The sequence below is a fragment of the Pyxicephalus adspersus genome, chromosome 11 (assembly GCF_032062135.1).
Source record: "Pyxicephalus adspersus chromosome 11, UCB_Pads_2.0, whole genome shotgun sequence".
Lineage (NCBI taxonomy): Eukaryota > Metazoa > Chordata > Amphibia > Anura > Pyxicephalidae > Pyxicephalus > Pyxicephalus adspersus.
The window spans coordinates 36230340-36249980 of record NC_092868.1 but is presented as its reverse complement, the minus strand read 5'-3'; the positions used below and the strand labels follow the sequence as shown (position 1 = coordinate 36249980).

At 37.5% G+C, this 19641-nt stretch overlaps 1 protein-coding gene across 1 annotated transcript in view; it reads right to left on the bottom strand.

Annotated features, from left to right (window-relative positions):
- The window catches only part of ZBTB16 (zinc finger and BTB domain containing 16), a 97757-nt gene that overhangs the window by 41621 nt on the left and 36495 nt on the right, over positions 1–19641 (bottom strand). Inside the window, exon 3 of the mRNA XM_072425432.1 lies at positions 4134–4231. Coding sequence (XP_072281533.1) covers positions 4134–4231 — 98 coding nt within the window. The remainder of the gene's footprint in view (positions 1–4133; positions 4232–19641) is intronic.

Below are 19641 nucleotides of genomic sequence, written 5' to 3'. Positions count from 1 at the left end.
GTCAAGAGCAATAGCAAGGAGGAGGCAGAGCAGCTGGGTTTAGAAGAACACACAGAACTCCCTTTAAATTGCCTATTTTGAGCTGGTCAACAGGTTCCTTTCTCTCTGATATAAATTGGATATTTGGACATGGATGAGCAGAACATCTAACAGGGAAACAAGACCTGTTAAACTGCCCTTTAAACTGTGTGTGCTGCTAGAAACCTCTGCAAAAGGTGATCAGGGAGTTCTAGCAATGTATGTTCAAAAGCTTATTTCTGATGTTCCTCCTTACCCCTAGGGAGGCCCTATCATAACATTACACCTGTAAGCCTTAGGTATCACCTGCATGGAGGGGGCTATACACACCCAAACAAGCACAGTAGGGTAGCCATCCCAATTGCTATTGCCTCAAACTTTTAGTTCTAAGATGAAAACATAAAACCCTAACCTCTGATTTTCAAACTCAAGGCTAGTTTTTATGTGAGGTTTCCACATTTTTGAATCTATAATAAACCCTTTGAGTGAACTGCAGCCCAGATTCTTTGGTTAGAGAATGGTTGGATAGTTCACAAGTATGTTCTGTAATGAAGTAGAGGTTAGCAAATGGAACCACAGCAAACTTGAGAATACACTGGTATCTGACACACCTAGAAGTGTCGGATGGTTGAGACCCACTTCTCTTGGTGCAAGTATAGTAAAGACTTGTAGCTTACCGACAAGTATTCAGGGTCATTTGCAGACTGCCTTTTAAGGTTTTCTCAAATGGCAATGTTCCAATGGGGTTCACTTTAGCTGGGAAGTTACCATTACCCAATGCTTTAAAAAGTTAGCCAATGTGGAGCATGACCATGCTGTAGAGGTAACCATTATAGAGGGTATCACACCCCAGATGCATCACAACCGCCCTTTCCACTTTACTGGTTATTGTTAACTTTCCAAACACACCCGTTCCATAGCTGTTTCCCCTGTACACTAGAAAGAATTGAATAAACCTAAACAGTGCTTTTTAAAAAAGGTACCTTAAAGCAGGGAGGCCAAAGGGCTGCAATGAATTCCAAATGGCTAATGTCTAAATTTTTTAAAGCAACAACCATTCCAAAATGTTAATACACTATTAAAAAAGTGCATATAACAACACTTAAACAATAACACTAAAAGAATAAAAATTTAAATGTGTCCTCACCAGAAGTGAACTACACTTTCCCTTCAATAAATATTGATACAATTCCTCTATGTTGAGCCAAACTTGCTGAAAACAGCGATTTTAATATGAATGTCAACATAAAATATTCATTGTTAAAAAGGAGCCAAGTTAAAGAGAAACAAAAACAAAGTGATCTTTTTTTCTCCTACTACAGAATCTCCATGGTGCTTTAGCGTAAAGTAGTCTGCAGCAGGGATGTGAATATCTGTGTTGAGCAACTGAGAACAGAATGGACACTTTAAATCTCTGCCCCGGTTATGCACTCTCTGCTCCACCCCCTGGTTACATTAGAACAGGGAGGAAAATAGAAAAAGCATGTATCTGTAATCTCACATGATGATACACTTGGCTCCGAGCACTGTACATACTGTACCAGAGCTCTGGCAGAATCCCAGGGTGGGCACTCTGCCAGATGCACAATAACAAACCCAAACCACCAACGTAAAAACAAAACAAAAAAAAAAAAAAAGGACAAGAAATAATAAAGGAAGGGAGAGAAAGCTGCCCGCTGCAAAACAGTTTTAACAGACTGGAAGAGAAAGAAGTTCAAAGTAACACAAAAGAGACAAAAAAAAAAAAAAAAAAAAAAAAAAAAAAAAAAAGATAGAAAAGAAAATTACTTCAAAGTAAGCTACAGAGTAGCAATAAAATGGTTTTGTACAAAAATATTTGATAAAGTTGTGATAACCTTGCATTTTCTTTTTAAATTTATGTGCACTGGTGACTGTAGATTTATTTATAATGCATTATTTCAGAATAGCTCTGGAATAGGATGGATAACTTACATCTGCAGTAAAATTTTGAGGTATCCAGTGTGGCTACTGGTAGGCAAGTGCAATATCGGAATTCTCCTTGGAATTAAGGGATAAAAAAGTAAAGGGCACTGCTCTGTATTCAGCAAGGATGCTTAGTTACTTCATCAGTAGAATTAATGTTAATGTTATAGTACTAAGGCTTTATGAAATTCCATATAAAATCTAGTGTATCCTATATAAATATTTCTTTACCCATAATGATTTTTAGAATCTTCTTATTCTTCTTAATATTTACACAGTATTTATATAGAGCCATCATTTTACACAGCGCTGTACCAAGTCCATAGTCGTGACACTAACTGTCCCTCAAAGGGGCTCTCAATCTAATGCCCTACCATCTTTATATGTCTTAATTACAGTCTAAGGTCAATTTTTGGGGGGAAGCTAATTACCTTAACTGCATGTTTTTGGAATGTGGGAGAAAATCAGGGTACCTGGAGGAAACCCACGCAGACACGGGGAGAACCTGCAAACTCCATGCAGATAGTGCCCTGGCCAGAATTCAAACCTGGGACCTAGCGCTGCAAAGGGCGGAGTGCTAGCCCCCGAGTCACCGTGCTGCCGGATTCTGTACAAATCCCTAGGACCCACTATAGGATCTAGAATCACCAGCGAGTATTCTGACCACTCTATGGCCTATAATCTACAAAGCTAATGTAGCTACTTATGAGACCTGGATTGGTAGCTATCATCTAATGAGGGGAACACTTATACTTCTCCCAGGCGCATCACCTTTTATACATTACCTTCTCCTCCTTTCAACGGCCTCACCAATGGCAAGTTATTACCTACAACTCAATAGTACTTTCACTGGTTTCCCACAAATCCCCTGAGGAAGCCTAAACCAGTGAAACGCGTCGGGACTCGGATCCAGTTCTGCCAGTAGATCTTAATATTTTATTTTGAATTAGACATTTGCAAAGCACAGTACCTGTTACCCTCTGAAATATTGAGGGCAACATATAGTCCTTGTCTAAAATAAAATTTATATATGTTTTGTTCTTTGTATATAATCTGTAAATCCACATATAAAAAGACTTGAGCCAAAAAATCCCCTGCTCTTCTCTGCTATTATCATTAATATATTATACCAAGGGGCTTGGCTCTGAAGGACACTTTTTAGTGGTGGGAGGAGACTCACCTTTCCTAATAGTATTGTGTATGAAGGCTTTTGATTACCTGCAAGCCCCCCCACCATATCTAGCCACTTCAGATTTGACCGCAGTCAAATCTGGTCTTTGGTTGGGAGGGTCGAAAGTTAACCAGTCCCTCTTCTGCAGGTGGAATATGTATACAAGCTTGTACATGCATTTTTTTTGTGGATCAGATTTGCCCAGCTTTTAGGGCCCTTGGGACACTCCTAATCCCATACAAAAAGGTACAAGAAGGCCACCTATGTTTTGAAGTCACTACAAATTAAAAATGAACATAAACCAAAATGTATTTATAAATATATACATTAATAATTATTTTTTATACTTATTTAATGTGTCCACTAACAATCACTAACTTAAAGCATTCACCATTTAAAATAATACCTTTTAAATTTAGTATTAACTCCCCCCATGCTATCTTGAGGACAAGGTTCATAATAAACATATGGCCCCCTGAACCAAGGGTACCACGATTGTGTGGCTTCTACTAACTGGGTATACATTGTGTGTTTCTAATCTTTCCCGCAAACTGGAGTTCTTTTTTTAAAGAAAAGCTGGCAGTAGAATATCAGTTTTGACTCTAGTCAACAGATAAGAATATTATCAACAGTCTAGAGGAAGTTGGAATCTAAATACCGGACATGAACCATGAATCATTATTGGACCCATGAAGATTGACAATTAGTTGTGTGGAAAATTGGCCACACTACATGCAAATTTTCAACTTACAGAGTGCAATTTACCATATGAATCTGGCACTGAAGTATGGGTTCCGGTAGAATACAGGCTGCTGATGCCCAGCTGGCAGATGTTAACCTCAATCAAGTTATATGGCTCTTGGCTTGTCTGTATCCTGCACTTTCTTTATTCTTTTTATGGACATCATTATGCTCAATCTACAACACTGTTATTTCAGCTTTGTGAACTTGTAATATAGTGTATTACATTTCAACTATGTGTAATCAAGATGGCCCTTACCTGAATGAGCCAGCAAGTGCATTCGAAGCCTCAAACTGTCCAGGAACCTTTTTCCACACAGCTCACAACCGTATGTCTTCATGCCACTGTGCAGCTTTCTATAGGATACACAAAACAGAAAATATTACAAAAGAATCACAAATATGTATACTGTAGATTTTTATTGTGCCAATTTAATGAGCTGTGCTGAAAAGTTTTTTTTTGTTACTTTCACCGAAAAAAAAAATCCAGTTTTTAGCATCACTCTATGCAGTTACCTAAACATATACTAAATCATACATTTAGAAGAATAGAAGAAAAATGTCCTTCAAAGGAACTTGTCAGTAGACCATAGGTGTAGTTTATAGTGGAGTTATGGAGCACAGTACCTAGACTTTACTGGGAAATGAAAGTTGGTTGGGGCAGAATGTGAATGCTTTGCATGCTTGATCTAGTTTTTGTTTTGTTTTTTAAACGAGCCCTTCCGCACGGACAGTTTTGAGAAGCCTTCAGAAGTTATAACACTGTGCACTCTCTTTACATACCTGTATCTAACACCTTACCCACATCCTCCTGCAGTAACTAGCACTATATACAATTGCTCTTGACCATATTTTCCAAAGTGGAAAAAAAGATAAAACAAAGTGTTGAAAGTGAATGAGCAAGGGTAATACACAAGCACTACATTGATATTTTTTCAAACAGATAGGACAAATCTTTGTATTGTATATGGCAAAACATTATGTACTCAATTGTGTACATTATGCTTCATGAGAAAGTGCTGGCAGGCCATGGTATGAATTCCTGTGCCTTTGCCAGCCATTTCTAAGACTTCCGAAGTTCCAAAGAAAAGGGAAAAACCCTTGTGCCTTAGTATGTGCTTGTTTTCTTCACTTGCTATAAAATTTAAAGTAAAAACATGAGTTGGAGAGTAAACAGAGTGCCAAAAAAAGTGCTTAGTGTACCTAGCATTTAACCAACCATATAAAAACGTAGCTGTAAAAAAAAACTACACAAGTAAACTTCAACAACTAACAGCTACCATGGGGCCAATGGTCCTGCACATATGTGGGGGAAAAATTGCACATATACTAAATAACATATCACTTTCTTGTTTTCAACTTTTAACAAATCTGCACTGGTGGTTTAGAAAGGTTGAGCAGGTCTACCAAAACCATACTCTGCACAGCCCTGAATTACAAGAAACATTATGCTATCAATATTTAGCATCCTATGGATAATTTAGGATTACCGTCACCTAAGGCTCTATTACCCGCTTTATATTTCCCAGCTAACAGGCATTTTAAATCTCCTCCTAAAATAGATAAATAGAGCGGACACAACAGTTTCCACCAAAGGACAAAGAACTTTATCTGTACAATAAAGGGAAACAAATAACAGGATAGTGGGATCAACTTGTCTCAATTAACTGATAAAACTCACAGATTACACTGACAGATTTGACTGATCAATCTGGAATTACAGCAGAGCCATGAATAATAATCATGGATTAGGATCTAAAACACCCCACTGGGGAAGAATCTGAAAGCACTAATGATTTAGGAAATAGCTATAATTTGGGAGTGTGTGACTGCAATAAGTCTCTGAACAGCAGCGCCATTTGTCCTAACTATACAGTATTTAAATAGAATTGTGGATTTACTAAAAATAAAAAATATGTACACGCAGGGAGATTACATTATTTGTAATTGATTTTTATTGACCTGTTTGCTTTTAAGGGATTTGACCAATTACTGTAAATTTCAGGCAAACTAGAAAAATCTAGCTGTGAAGAGGTTCTGAGCAAAAGCAACCAATTTAATGGAAATTAAGTTAGGATAAGCATAATGTTTTTGTTTTTCAATGGTATAATTCATCAGTACATGTAGAATGAAACATAATGCACATAACCATCTATATCAGTACCTTCCCCAAAGGAGTTACAATCTAATGTCCACACTACAATACATAACCTCCCAGCTGCATCCTTGTGAGCAACATGCGAATAATGTGATAGTATGTTGTAATAAATTGTGTTAGAAAACTGAACAACACAAACAATATACAAAGAGTAACCAGTGGGATTGCATCCAAAAATCAAGGCAGTTGTGCTGACCATTTTTCAAACAATTTCTGGGTTTCCAGTCATTAGTTTACCTAAATGGAGGAATGTTAACTTCGGGAGTCTAACAGGGAAAAAGCTTTTGTTGGGTGCGAGGTTGGTGGTGGGGTGTGATGACAATCTACCTAATGTCCGTTGTACAAACGGCAAGGATTTGAACAAACAGCCTTAGATTTTCATCCTGTTTTCTCTGATACATGACGGAGCATTGCATTAACGTCCTGAAACAGACGGCTAATTGTGAGAGTCTGTCTGCTGTAATCACACAATCATTTCTTATTAAAAGAGAAAATCTGAGCCATGATATCCCTCCAGATGTGAACTACCTTTGGTAGATATTTCATCAAATATTGAATGGCTCACTGCAACAAACCAGTGCTTGGAATTGCTCACATTTAACCTCAAGCTCTATGGGAACCTATGGGAAACGCAGCAGACAATTCACATTGAATGAACCAAGAACTATGAAGATGGCATGTGAGCTCAGGAAGAGAAAGCCATGCACAGAAACCTACTGAATATTAGACCTAGGTCTGGGGTTATTCAATCTAATAACCTGTGATATTCCAAAAAAAGAACAAGCTTTGGATGCAGTATGCTCTGGCTTTATCACCTTTGATTACAGTTAGATCAAAATATACCCGGTAGTTAATACTTGCTACATAGCTTTGATTTACAACCCAGCAAAGCACTTGTTTACCACCTCCTGATTTCACCATCTACAAATCAGACTCATTCACCTAAAACCATGATTACACAAGATAAGGTAAAAACATTTTGTCTATTGAATTTTGTTAAAGGACAGTTGTCCTCTTAGAAAAAGGGGTAAATGAACCAAAGTCCAAGCTCTTTTATTACAAGTTGTGCAAACATCTTCTAGACAAGGTTGGTAAATGGATAATTTTACAGAAACAAATACTATGAGAACACCTTATTTAACCTTGTGGTGAGTATATAACCCTTTAATTGCTACAAACTATTTTTGCAGTTTGATAAATTAGGTAAGGTAAGGGTCATATGCTAAAGCATTACAATTGACCAAAGAAAATGCTACAAGTCATCTTCTATTAACTTTTTGATCCAGAAATCCTTGTACGAGCAATTTTTTTTTAAATTCAGTATTACTTTGTTATTCATCCTGACTTTATAGTAAAGCATCCCCAAACTACTACCTGCCCAATTATGGTGCCCTAGTGGACTGTAGGGAGACCATTATTGCAGAGGTGGATGGAAACTGATGGAGCTTAGCCATGTGGCTAGGTAAAGGTTGATCTCGGCAACTTCAAACGAGGGGCACATTTTCTGACCAATAAAAGACAATAGTACCTTGTTGCCTTACGTTTAAAAGAAGTTTAGGATCTTTTTCAGACCAAGACAGCCCCACGAGTGCCCCCTAACCTGTCTGCTGCACCCAGTACCATTTTATTTTGAATAAAAATATTTAGAGCAAACTTGAATCTTACAGTGCAAGCTTCAAGGAACTTTTTATATTATTTACCTTTTATTGAATCAATTATTTTGTATAACTGTGCAGTTTAATTGGAGCATTTCTTATATCACTATTTACACACTTGTACCAGGTCAGTGATTTATTAGGTAGGTAAGCCAGAATAAGTAGGACAGTTGCAGCCTTTGACTAGTTTATAGAAAAATACCCGTTCTGTAGAAATTATGCTGTAGTCCCTTTTGGCTGCTCTGCTATAAAGGGCACAATTCCCCAGCACCAAAGACCTTCTAGTGGCTTACCCTTGCAATGCATAAATTGTGACCAAAGAACCAACTAGAACAAAATAGCAAGCAAATGAGAAATATAACCATTCTTCTACCTAAAGTTTAATCGTGTATATGACATTTTTGAAGAAATATTCTATATATATCTAGCTCTTTTTTTATTGCAGCAGTAAAGCGCCTGGAGTATGTAACGCAGAACCTGCCTGTGTCTTACCTCGATGGATATCTCAATACATTGTAGAGGGGGTTCAGGACACATTCCCTTGCTGCCAAGATTAGTCGGATTGTGCATTTGAACATGACAGATGCAGAGGCAGATACGGCAGCTGCAGACATGAGGTCGGGAGGTAACGTACCAATCAATACCTAGTTACAGGCTTCAGTTTGTAAGCAAGAGAAGATGAAACATGGCAGGCATGGATGCTCTATGTGAGATTATTACAGCCTAACAGATACTTGCTCAGGTAAACTTCACATAATTATTCCTTCAATGTGACCTTACTGCAACATGATAAAAGCTGTAAATACATACCCAAGAATGACCACTGTCATTTTATACATCAACCCCAAGACTGCAATGAATGGGCCAAACTCTAAATAAGGATTACTAAAAAGAAACCTTTGGAGGTACTGGTGTGTTTATATAATAAAACAAGAATATAGTGTCTAAATGATACACTATTATGAGCAAAAATTAAATAGTTTATCATACAGGCATCATATAGTGTCAAGTACTTTATATATCAAAAAAAAAAAAAAAAAAACAGCAACAAAAATGTTTCCGTGTTCTTATGAGGACAAGGAACATCCGCCATACAGGTTAATATTTCTCAATACAGTTACAATGTCTGCCAGGTACACAGTCCACCTGCATTTCAAATTTTGCATGACAGCTTCCTTTATCAGCTATTAAAAAAGTACTAGTACAAGAAAGGCAAAGCTTGCCAAAAACTCAAAGCTTGCCAAAAAGTTTCGGTTCTTTTGCATACTGCTCAGATTACTCTACCACCAAATTACCCAAAATATAAAATACTTGGATTGAGATAGGAATTTTGACTAATTGCTTAAAAGTTCTTCATACTGAATTCAACAAAAAACAACCACAAACGTTATCAGAGGTCTGAGTTAACAGGTTTGCATTTGCATCAACGCTGTTTAACCATGGACAACTCTACAGGAATGCAAAGGCAGTCTAATGCAGGTCTGCTGCAAGTCCATGAATACTAAGTTATCCCAGAAACATCTCTAGCGGATATTAAAAGCACACTGAATTTGCAGCTCAAACACCAACTTTAGCCCTAGCAGCCGTTGTCCTACCCTGCAAACTTGTTAAGGCTATGTGATACACTTATACACAAGTCAATATTTAAATCTTAAACATCTCCACGGCCAAAATTCATCTCTGTCCTTAAAACTTGAAATTTTTGTGGGCACATTTTACTACAAAAGCAATTGACACTGCTAATTTCCTTAAAAATGCCAAAAGGAGGTGGTGCCAGATATGACTGTTACAAGAAGAGTCAAAACATTTTATTCATTTCATCAATTTACATTTGTGAGGCTACAAAATGTTTTCAAAGATTACCTTTGTGTCAAAATAATCCGTTTAGTTTACTAGTATCATGTTTTCGTATTTTTTATTATTAAAGAAAAAACATTAATAGAAAATGATTAAACACTTTGCTTGTAAAGCAACGTATGGATCCAATTCATCTAAAGTCATAGTGTAAGTGGATTTTTTTCCCCCATCTAACACAATGTGCCAGCACAATGCTTAGGAAGTCTGACAGAAACCTATTTAAGGTCATTTATTGCCTTAATAAGCACCTTTGTCCAACAGGCAGATTTTGACAACAGTGATAAATTCCAAATTTATGTCAAACATAGCATATGTTTAACAGCTCATTTCTAAGCAGAAGCAGCAGGCTCCCCTATAAATCACAGCTCAGTTTGAAATGAAAGCAGATTATAGGGCTGGGGCTATTGAGAGAAATATAAATCAGGAGAGTTTAACTCTTAATGCAGCACAAATTAACTGGATAGGTGGGGAAAATCAGCTGGCAGAAGCAGCGCGTACTAGTAACCTTGTACAGAACCAAATGGCTACCATTAAAAAATAATACAATGTTCTTTTTGTGGATATAAAAACTTTTTGGTTCTGGAATTTAGCACCTTAAAGATCTGTCCTAAATCTGTATGTTATTGCATTTCAATAGTCTGACAGTTCTATCTTAAACTCAAATAAAGGTTTAGTATACAAACACAATAGGCCAGATTTAAAAAACGTTCTCCAAAACTGGAGAAGATACTAAAATGAATAAATCCATTCCAGGTTTGCTTGACAGACTATCTGCTCATGTCATCAAGATTTTTTAAGTGCCAAAAAAAAGTAAATTAACCTGGCTTCGAAACAAACAGGAGTATCACTGGTTCTCTCCGTGTCTGCATGGGTTTCCTCCGGGTACTCTGGTTTCCTCCCACATCCCAAAAGCATGCAGTAAGGTTATTTGGCTTCCCCTCAAAAAAATTGACCTTAGACTACATTAATGACAAAGGACTATGGTAGGGACAATAGATTGTGAGCTCCTTTGAGGGACAGTTAGTGACATGACTATCGACTTTGTACAGCACAGAGTAATATGATGGCGCTATATAAATACTGTGTAATATTATAAATCCCTAGTAGTTACCCAAAACCTCTGACCCAAACACCCATCTACTCAAGCACTAAAGCTTAGCCCTCATCCTTACACTGAACCCTTGAACCAAAATCCTAAAAGGTCTTACATAAAACAAACATAACTTTTGAACAGATTGTGAAAATCCACAGCCAGCACTCCTTAGCAAGTTGGGTTTTTCACAGCAAGACTAGATCTTCTGTGAACTATGTCTAAGACTACCTATATATATTAGGTGGGGAAATGTACAAAACTGATCTAAAGGAATTGCAATTGTTTGTTCATGTTCTACTGAATACCAAATCAGAACCCTAAAAAACTGTGCAAGCTAATCCAGGGGTCAAAAAAGACCCAAACCCAACATTGGGAGTACCTACGTCAATTGAGAATTAAGTATATTAGAAGTAACCTTCATGGGTCTGGAGTAGGAAATCCCATATATACTCATGCATTTATATATTTTTATTTGTTATAGTACTAGAATACATTTTCCCCTCGCTCAAGTCATTGTGATGTCAGTTGGGGCTGTAGGATTTTCACTGAACTGTCTCTCCCTCATGCAATTCTGGAAGGTTAGCAGCATTATGAGAGGCCAGACTATAAAAAGGCTCGGAGTGTAAGTATTTCCTTTCCTATAAAATATTCATTACCCCGTGTGTGAGCCAAGTAACTGAGACCTCAAACATTTCTAACTTTGTACTGCAGCAATAACAGGCTTTTATTGAATCCTTCTCCTTTTATTTATACCAAACTATAAATATAAGGTTATATGGACACTCGTGAGCGCTTACACACACGGATAATATATAAAACCTTTCTGTCTTTCTTTAAAGCAGAAGTATAAAAAGACCTGCTTTTATTTCCACACAAATAGCATAATTGTGTGCTTTGCCGGCTCATTTTAAGGGGTAACAAAATTACTCTTTCCGAATTAACACAAAAATATGTTGGATTTTTGGCAACCATGGGGAACGCCATCAAAAATGTCATTTTGATTGTCCGTTCAATTGTTCCTAAACTTGTTTAGGATCATTTAAAAAAAAAAACGTCGAAGTCAGCAATAACCTATTTCAACAATCTTTGAATAGATCTGTAACCGAAAAAAAATGCAGGGTAAACTAGGCAATTTCTCTGCCTTAATAAACATGAATATGCCATGTATGTCAGCAAAATAAGTATATAATACAGAATAATAAATAAATGCATAAGAAAAAGACTAAAGAAGTGTCTAAACTGTCGTTTTTTGGCTTGTAGGGTTCCTAAAAGCAATATGAATTTCTATTTATATGTAGTGCAATTTGCATGTGCCTTCCTGAGCTTGAAAGTAAAACGCAATCCTTATCAAAGATTTAGGAGAAGCCAAAACAGGTTTATAATTAAGCAAACCACATAATTCCAAAATGCCGACTTTACATAGGCGACTTTGAAATGGCCACAGTAAACGCAAATCCAATTGGCTCTATGCTTCACTGTGATTGTTACATTTCCCTTGCTTTGTTGACCTAGCCACACAGCCGATACATGTTTATGCATTGAATTCAGCATCTAGAACACAAAACCCCAGAAATCTTCCCTCACCGTTTGCAGTGTTATATTCAAGGTGTATTTTCATGCACCTAAGGATGCTGCCACAAATCAATAGACAAAAATCAATTCATCTCGGAGCAAAGTTTTATCAGGATCTAAACACACGCACATAGACCACAGTATTTACTGCACAATAAGGTCACCTCAGCAGAGGGGCACCCTGCAAACGTCCCAAAAACATACAGAAATTTAAAGCATGTTGCCGGCAAAATAAGAAAGTGAACAAGAACAGAGGGGAGACAGGCAGATATACAAGCTGGAGGAGAAAGCAATTACAGGGTAAGTAGCTGGCAGCTGGATTCCCAACGCTTGCCAAGTTGGTTTAAACGTGATATAATGTACCTGTCAGATGCCACCTAACACCGTAGTCAACTACAGAGATCTTTTTAAACAGATTACACATTTGGAAACAGATACATATAACATAAACACAGCTTAAACAGGAAATTGATATCCATAATTATAATAAAATACGACGTTGGAAAATAAATCCAACACTGAATGTTGAAAAGACCACCAATCCTTCAAGGTGAGCTTATGATCAAGGTAAACTTTCTAAAGCAAGACTCAAAATAAGATGCAATAGAAAATTATTGTGTGCACCAGCATACAGGTATCTTGTACGATAACACCTACTTCCCTTCACATGTATCAATATGGCAGAACATAAAAGGGCAGAATCCAATACTGGCATTATTTTGCACTATGCTTTTCACACTAGGGACTGGTTTTTATTTAAAAAAAAAAAAAACAATATTAGGTGAACTGTTACTAAAACTACATTTTATTTTACAGAGTACATGATTACTATTGACTACATATCTAGCATAAAGTCTAGAGGAATGTATTGCAATAGATATTTCACAACAAAATTGAGAGTTTAGGTCAAGGTTAGTGAAAGGTTTACTTTATGGCACAAATAGGCCCGCAAATTAAACAGGTGCTCCAGACAGACAAATACAGAATAAAAACACACACTCCGTTACCGTGTAATGATTTATAGTTTGGTTTAGTAACCCCTATAGTCAAAAGGGTGTACAAGTCCAATACAAATTTGAAAAATAGAATCACATGCCTGAAAATCCAAAGGTGTCCTAATGATCTGTTAGAAGCAAACCCAGAAAAAAAAAAAAATAAGCTTGACACCTAAAATATATTTATTTTATTTTTATACCGAAGCCACAAAAAATGGCTACAGGACTGCGTTAAATAGACAACATAGCAATGGCTCCATGAGCTTTGCAAATGTAAATTCTCTTTAAGAAGCAGAAAGAAGAATCCAAGAAATACAATAAATGTAAAATATGACAGATCAAGAGATAGTGGAGTGGCAAAGTAAGATAATAGTGGTAAGCATTGCTTGTTTATTGCTACAAGTAGTAGTAGTTCGGCAAGCTCCACGACGCACGTTAAATGGAACGGTACTAGCAACACACAGCAGGGAATTCAATTATTAGCATACTGTAATCATTTGTATTCTTTGTTGCCTGGACGGGGAGGATCTGCAAACCTCTGATACATTTCCACCCTTCATGAAAACTCATCTCTTATGCCCAGCGGCCATTCTTGTGTCTATAATTAATCCTTTAGTGTGTGGGGTGGTTAGAATTGTGATTCTGTCAACCAGTAATCGTTAGATACAAGAGAAAACAAAAAACCCTGCTCCCTTTCTGCAGCCGGGGCGACAGTCAGAAATGTGATCATTCCATGCTGAATAATTCGGGAGATTAGTGACCACCTACCAAAAGCCAACTGCATCTATTTTAAGGCAAATCCATGAATGTTCTTTAAGCCTAGTGTGTACCTGAACTCCAGATGTCCTTTTCAAATAAAAAGGCATTTGTATGTTCTGCTCAAAAGCAAAATTAGCTACATACCTTTAGATTGTCTCAGTTCTGGAGTAATCCCACTTCTTGCTTGCAGACTCGAAGTCAGTCCGCAGACAGAATATGGGAATTTTTAGGAATGGGATACAAGTATAGGTATGTAGCTAATCAGGTTTTACAGGAGAACATATTACATTTACATTGCCTCTATAAAAGCAACAACTCTGCTACTCTGTTTCCCCGATTATAAGGCACGGTCTTATATTTTTTGAAATGCCAAAATATGCCCTATGTCTTATTTTCAGGGGATGTCTTATTTTTCCATGAAGAAGACTACAGTACACATTTATTGTTGAAAGTCACTCATGATCACTCGTGTTCCATTGATTGTCCCCTTCTGATCACTCATGTGCCGTTCATATTCCCCTTCTGATCACTCTATGCCATTGATTGTCCCCTTCTGATCACTCTATGCCATTGACTGTCCCCTTGTGTTCACTTACCGGTAATTAAGTGTAGGGATCGCCGTTAGGGCAGGGATCTCCGTTAGGGCAGGGATCAGCAGCTTGCTTCCTGGTGCAGAATGCCGGCTTGTTACTTTCAGTTTCACTCTGCACTGCAGCCAGGAGCAGACACGTGCTGCAGCCAGCATCAAGGAGACACACACAGGATCAAATATCGGGGGATGTCTTATTCACGGGTGAGTATCTTATTTTAATTATTTTTTCAAAAATCGGGAGTGGCTTATTTAATGGGGATGTCTTAAAATCGGGGAAACACGGTACTAGGTATTTATAAAGAGCACCTATAGGTACCTAAATAAAGCTAGTTAGAGGTCTTGTGTTATTTTTTACCTTGAGTTTTCTGCAATGGCATTGTGATTAACCTGCCAGTGATAGCCTAATACAGCAATAAATCAGCCCTCGTTCCACACCCTGCCAATTTGAAGTGAGCCCCATTAAAAAGAAAGGCAATGCAATGCAGACACCCATGTGCAGGTATCTCAAAGGGGAGATCAGTTTTAACATTACACATCAAAGTATTTTCAGGGGAATTTGTGCAACTCTGTACCTAAATAAAATAGTACCCAACTAGTGGTGGTGGGGGGACGGGCAACTTGGAGCTGAAAATGAATCCCTGAGGACAAAACCTCCACTCCTTGCTTATGTTTTAAAGGAAGCACAACAAGCAGCAGTAGACCCCCCAAATCTGGTAAGGTGCAGTAGTCTCTAATATGATTGCACCCTGGAATGAAGCTAAGGTACTTAAAACTATTTTATTTGGGAATAAATAAGGACAAAGGGTACCATTTATCACAGTATGCGTATTGATTGACTATATGACATCTGGGTATAATTCAAGGCTGTGGAGAAAAGAGATAGAAAGCCCAAATTGCCATATAGTTTCAGCATTCCCAATACCAATTTAACACACGAGAAAAGGCCAGAAAATAGCTGGTATTGCCCAAAGCTGGTCACAGACTGTTCGCTTTTTGCACATTCAGGTAAAAACAATCATTATCTCCCAGATAGCAAATCTTTTACCTGGATTACTGCTGAGCACCACTAGATATCGATCAGATTTCAGAAGAACTCTGATTGAATATTGATTAGATTGCTGCCACCTCTAGCTTTCTACCACTCATTATGGTACCACGCCATGTAGTTGCTGATCGCCAACCACTCTACCCCGGGACCTCCCATGCACCCACCTGTGCGTCAATACAAGAAGGGCATTCATGCTCAATGTTTTATCAATGTTTCCTTCAAATGGGGCAATTGGGAGAACCCTGTTTTTTAACAGATTGAAGATATATAACATTCTGTACAAACTATCAGTTCTGATGGATAGCATGGTTAATGCACTTTTTAGTATTTTTGCAAATGTAGGATTACATTTTTTTTTCCTTTCAGTTAAGATTCAAATAGCAATGGTGGAATAATTTGAATTTCTCCTATTCTAGTGTGCTTACACATTGATTAGGACTCCAGAAAATTTGAAACCAAATTCTGGATTTAGAATGTTTATAATAGAAACTTTTTCTGTGAATCTGTTTTTGGAACTATGAGACTATGCTACTTGAAACACAACACGTGACCACCCATTGTTTATTAAAAATCTCAAATTTTGTAACCTTACTTTGCTTGGTGTTTTTTAACAAAACGTGATGCAAAGTCCCTAAAATGCCTAACTGGCATATAGGTACCCATAGGAATCCTTACCTGCTAAATCTTCCCTAGGGTGAGATCCGTTCAATGTAAAGTCACCAACTAGGTGCCACAACCTGAGCTACCAAACAATGCAATTGCCATAATAAAAAACTAAGAAAGTTTTCACCTGCCTGGCCATGCAATATGGCAGAAGTGAGAAAATCATAATAATGAACATTTTGGTGTATTTATGTTGATGTTCTACTTTAATAACTTCTTAAAACAATTTGTAATGTTTACCAACTTTGTAAATTGGTATTTTTTTATCATTACTTGATTACCCGGATATGAAAAAGTACTGTAGCAGGTATAGTAGAAAGGTTTCAATGTCTCTCCAACGGAGCATCAGGAGGTTAGAAAAAAATTTTCTAATTAGTCTCATTTCTTGAAGCAGCTTAACAGTTAACATTGCTGATTGAGAGAACACTGCAGTTATTGGTTTAAACCAGTTCCTTTCACTTACGCACCAGCAGAGAAAAACAATTTTATCAGCAACATCCCCCTAATTACATGAGCTTGCTTTCAGCTGAAATACTGGGGTTTTACACCAATGCTCAGCATCATGTGGACTAATTCTCAGCATCTGCATGAACTGGGATCACAATAAGCAAGGGGAATACACTAGCTTTACTTAGAAAACATATTGGGCCGAGGGAAGGTGTGTGTGTGTGTGTGTGTGGGGGGGGGGGGGGGGTTCCATTTTTTTTGCAATTTTTTTGTTGTCTTAAACTTTTACAGTGGAGATTCTCCAAAATTCCATAGGCTACAAAACAAAATAAAATCTATATATACCTACCTACATAGGTAACAAAAAAAGTAAATATTGCCAAGATATGAATGTCTGGGGATTGTAGATTCCCCATCTACATGGGGGAGATGGGTAATACGAGATGAGAGGTACGTGGCTCAGTTTACCTGACCAAGGTCCAAGGACACAGACCTTCTTTTAAATATGGCTATAAAGAGAGATAGCAGCTTTTTCATCCGATTGTGAACACAAAACAAGAGTCTGCTTTGTTCAATTAAGCCAAAGACAATGGACATTTGTGTTCTTGGCACTGCTGGAATATCAAGAAGTGACATAGCCAACATACAGAACATTCTATTTAAAGCTGTGATGAGCAAGCCTTTAAAAATTCTATCCATGACCCATGAAATGAAGAAAGAGGCAAACATGGACTCCAGCAGATCAGTTCAATTTCTAATAGCCATTACAAAGTAAAAATGAATAAACCTCTAATCAAACTATTAAAATACAGAAGAGGCTTTAGGAAACACTAAATTTCTCACCAAAAACCTCCCCAAAACTGATATTTTAGTTATGGAGGGGAGCACAGTGGCTGGGCTTGCATTGAATTATGCATAGCTTGAATACTTTAACATTATTAGAAAAAAGGTGAGGAAGGAAGATGTTTTCAGGAAGTTGGCACCATGGTGGCCCCCTAATCAGTCATGATCTGTCTGCGTTGCTTGTAGAAACACAGAGACCCAGAGATGGCATGCCAATGGGGTGGGGAACCAAGTAGATTAACCAGGGAAGGCAACGTATAAACAGATTTAAATTCAGTTATAATTTCCTAGAATTTATTAAAAAATAAAATATCAGTGATGGTTCGACTTAACCTTTTTTAACCTAAGAATAATTCCAGGAAAACCTCAACCTTCTCTATAACTACTGGAATAATTCCAATGTCTTACAGTTCAAATAGTAGGAATGCTTTTTTTCCCCCCACAGGCAACTAAAGGCCAGTTCTACAAAAAGAAACCAGGGCACAATAAAATGAAAAGAAGTGTAAGGCTACATGCACACACTGGATAATGGTCACCCAAGACGAAAGATTACTTAACGAGTGGCAATGACCACGGTCATTTCCTATAGAAGAGGACACAGTAGGGTGCCTCTCGCACATTGTCATTCTAGGGACAGAAATTTGACATCTGTACACAGCTAAAGATGCTAGTAATCCTCAGTATCACTATTATACTGGTCCCAAAACCATTGACGGAGTTTCCTTTTATAGTAATCCCCTATAATTTACTTAAAACACAGAAAGATATTCAAGTAGATATTTTTACCTTACCCAGAGTGACCCACGCAAAAACTGCATATTAATTTGCAGCATTTCAGTAAAAAGAGAGGAAATGACACACCTGCTTTGACTCATGTACCTAGAAATCTGTTCCCAGAACAAGAAAGAAAGCACTCGGTAATGCAACAGATTCTGTACTCTGTCATAAGTTTCAGATGTATATTAAGCAACTTGTGGAACGTGAAGACATGACAAAAAAGGTCCAATCACAGCAAAAAATACCCACAAAACTAAAAGTGCCTACAAATTTCTCAGGGTTCTTAAACGATTTTTTTGCTACAGTGTAAACACCTATCAGAGAATATTTATATGTGAAAAAACTGGTAGGAGTATTGTAAAATATAACCTGATTTCACACGTGTTTCCTAGTTGGAAATGTGAAGACTGCAAATCATCAATCTGAGGACTAGTAACGCTTAGTTATTCTCTAGGGGAAAAAACAAAAACAAGCATAATATAAATATACGGTAAGTAGCCAAAAAACTAAATAGAATTTCTTTACACTTTTCTGTGTGTGTGGAAAAACATGTCCCTTGGTTTTTTAAAGTATGTGTAAAGTAATAAAAGTAACCACTCATCGGCATTGCCAAGACAAATAACTAAACTAAAACGCTTTAAAATTTACACAAGACGTTTTTTTTTTTTTGAAGGTTTCATTCAGTCAGGTATTGACCCCATTCCCCTCTCCCACGCCAGCTTTATGAGACGGGGAGGGTAGTCACATGGATCTTACTGTATTGACAGCAATATTGCCCATAGTTGCATATTGCCCACAGCTGGCAAGACCACCAAGCAGGCAAGCATATTGGATAAAAACAACAACAAGTAGAGATACCCATGGTAGACATAAATTGGTGTGAAAACAATAAATTCAATAAATCAAGTTGGGCTTGTGGGCACTTTTGAAGCTAAACTCCAGAAAATGCACAGCTGAAATGTATTCACCTGAGCCCCCCCAACCAACCATACCTGCTTCAGGATTTGTATTTACACAAGTCTGTTAGAAATTACAGCCAGATTAATGAGCTGACTTTTCTCTATTGAGGGTAAACAAATCTGTTTTGGTCACCTCTCTACCCCAGTCAGTAACACGACAATGATGGAGCAGCAGAAGATTGACGAGCCCATCCTTCTTCTAGCTGTTTTTTATCAGCACAATAACTGTAAGCACACTTGTGTTGAACCAGAACCTTACTGGTCACTAGCTTTTCAAGAGGCAATTTAGCGGTGTACCCAAGTCAAAAACAAGTATTTGACTGCATGTGAAAAAAATATATCTTGATTT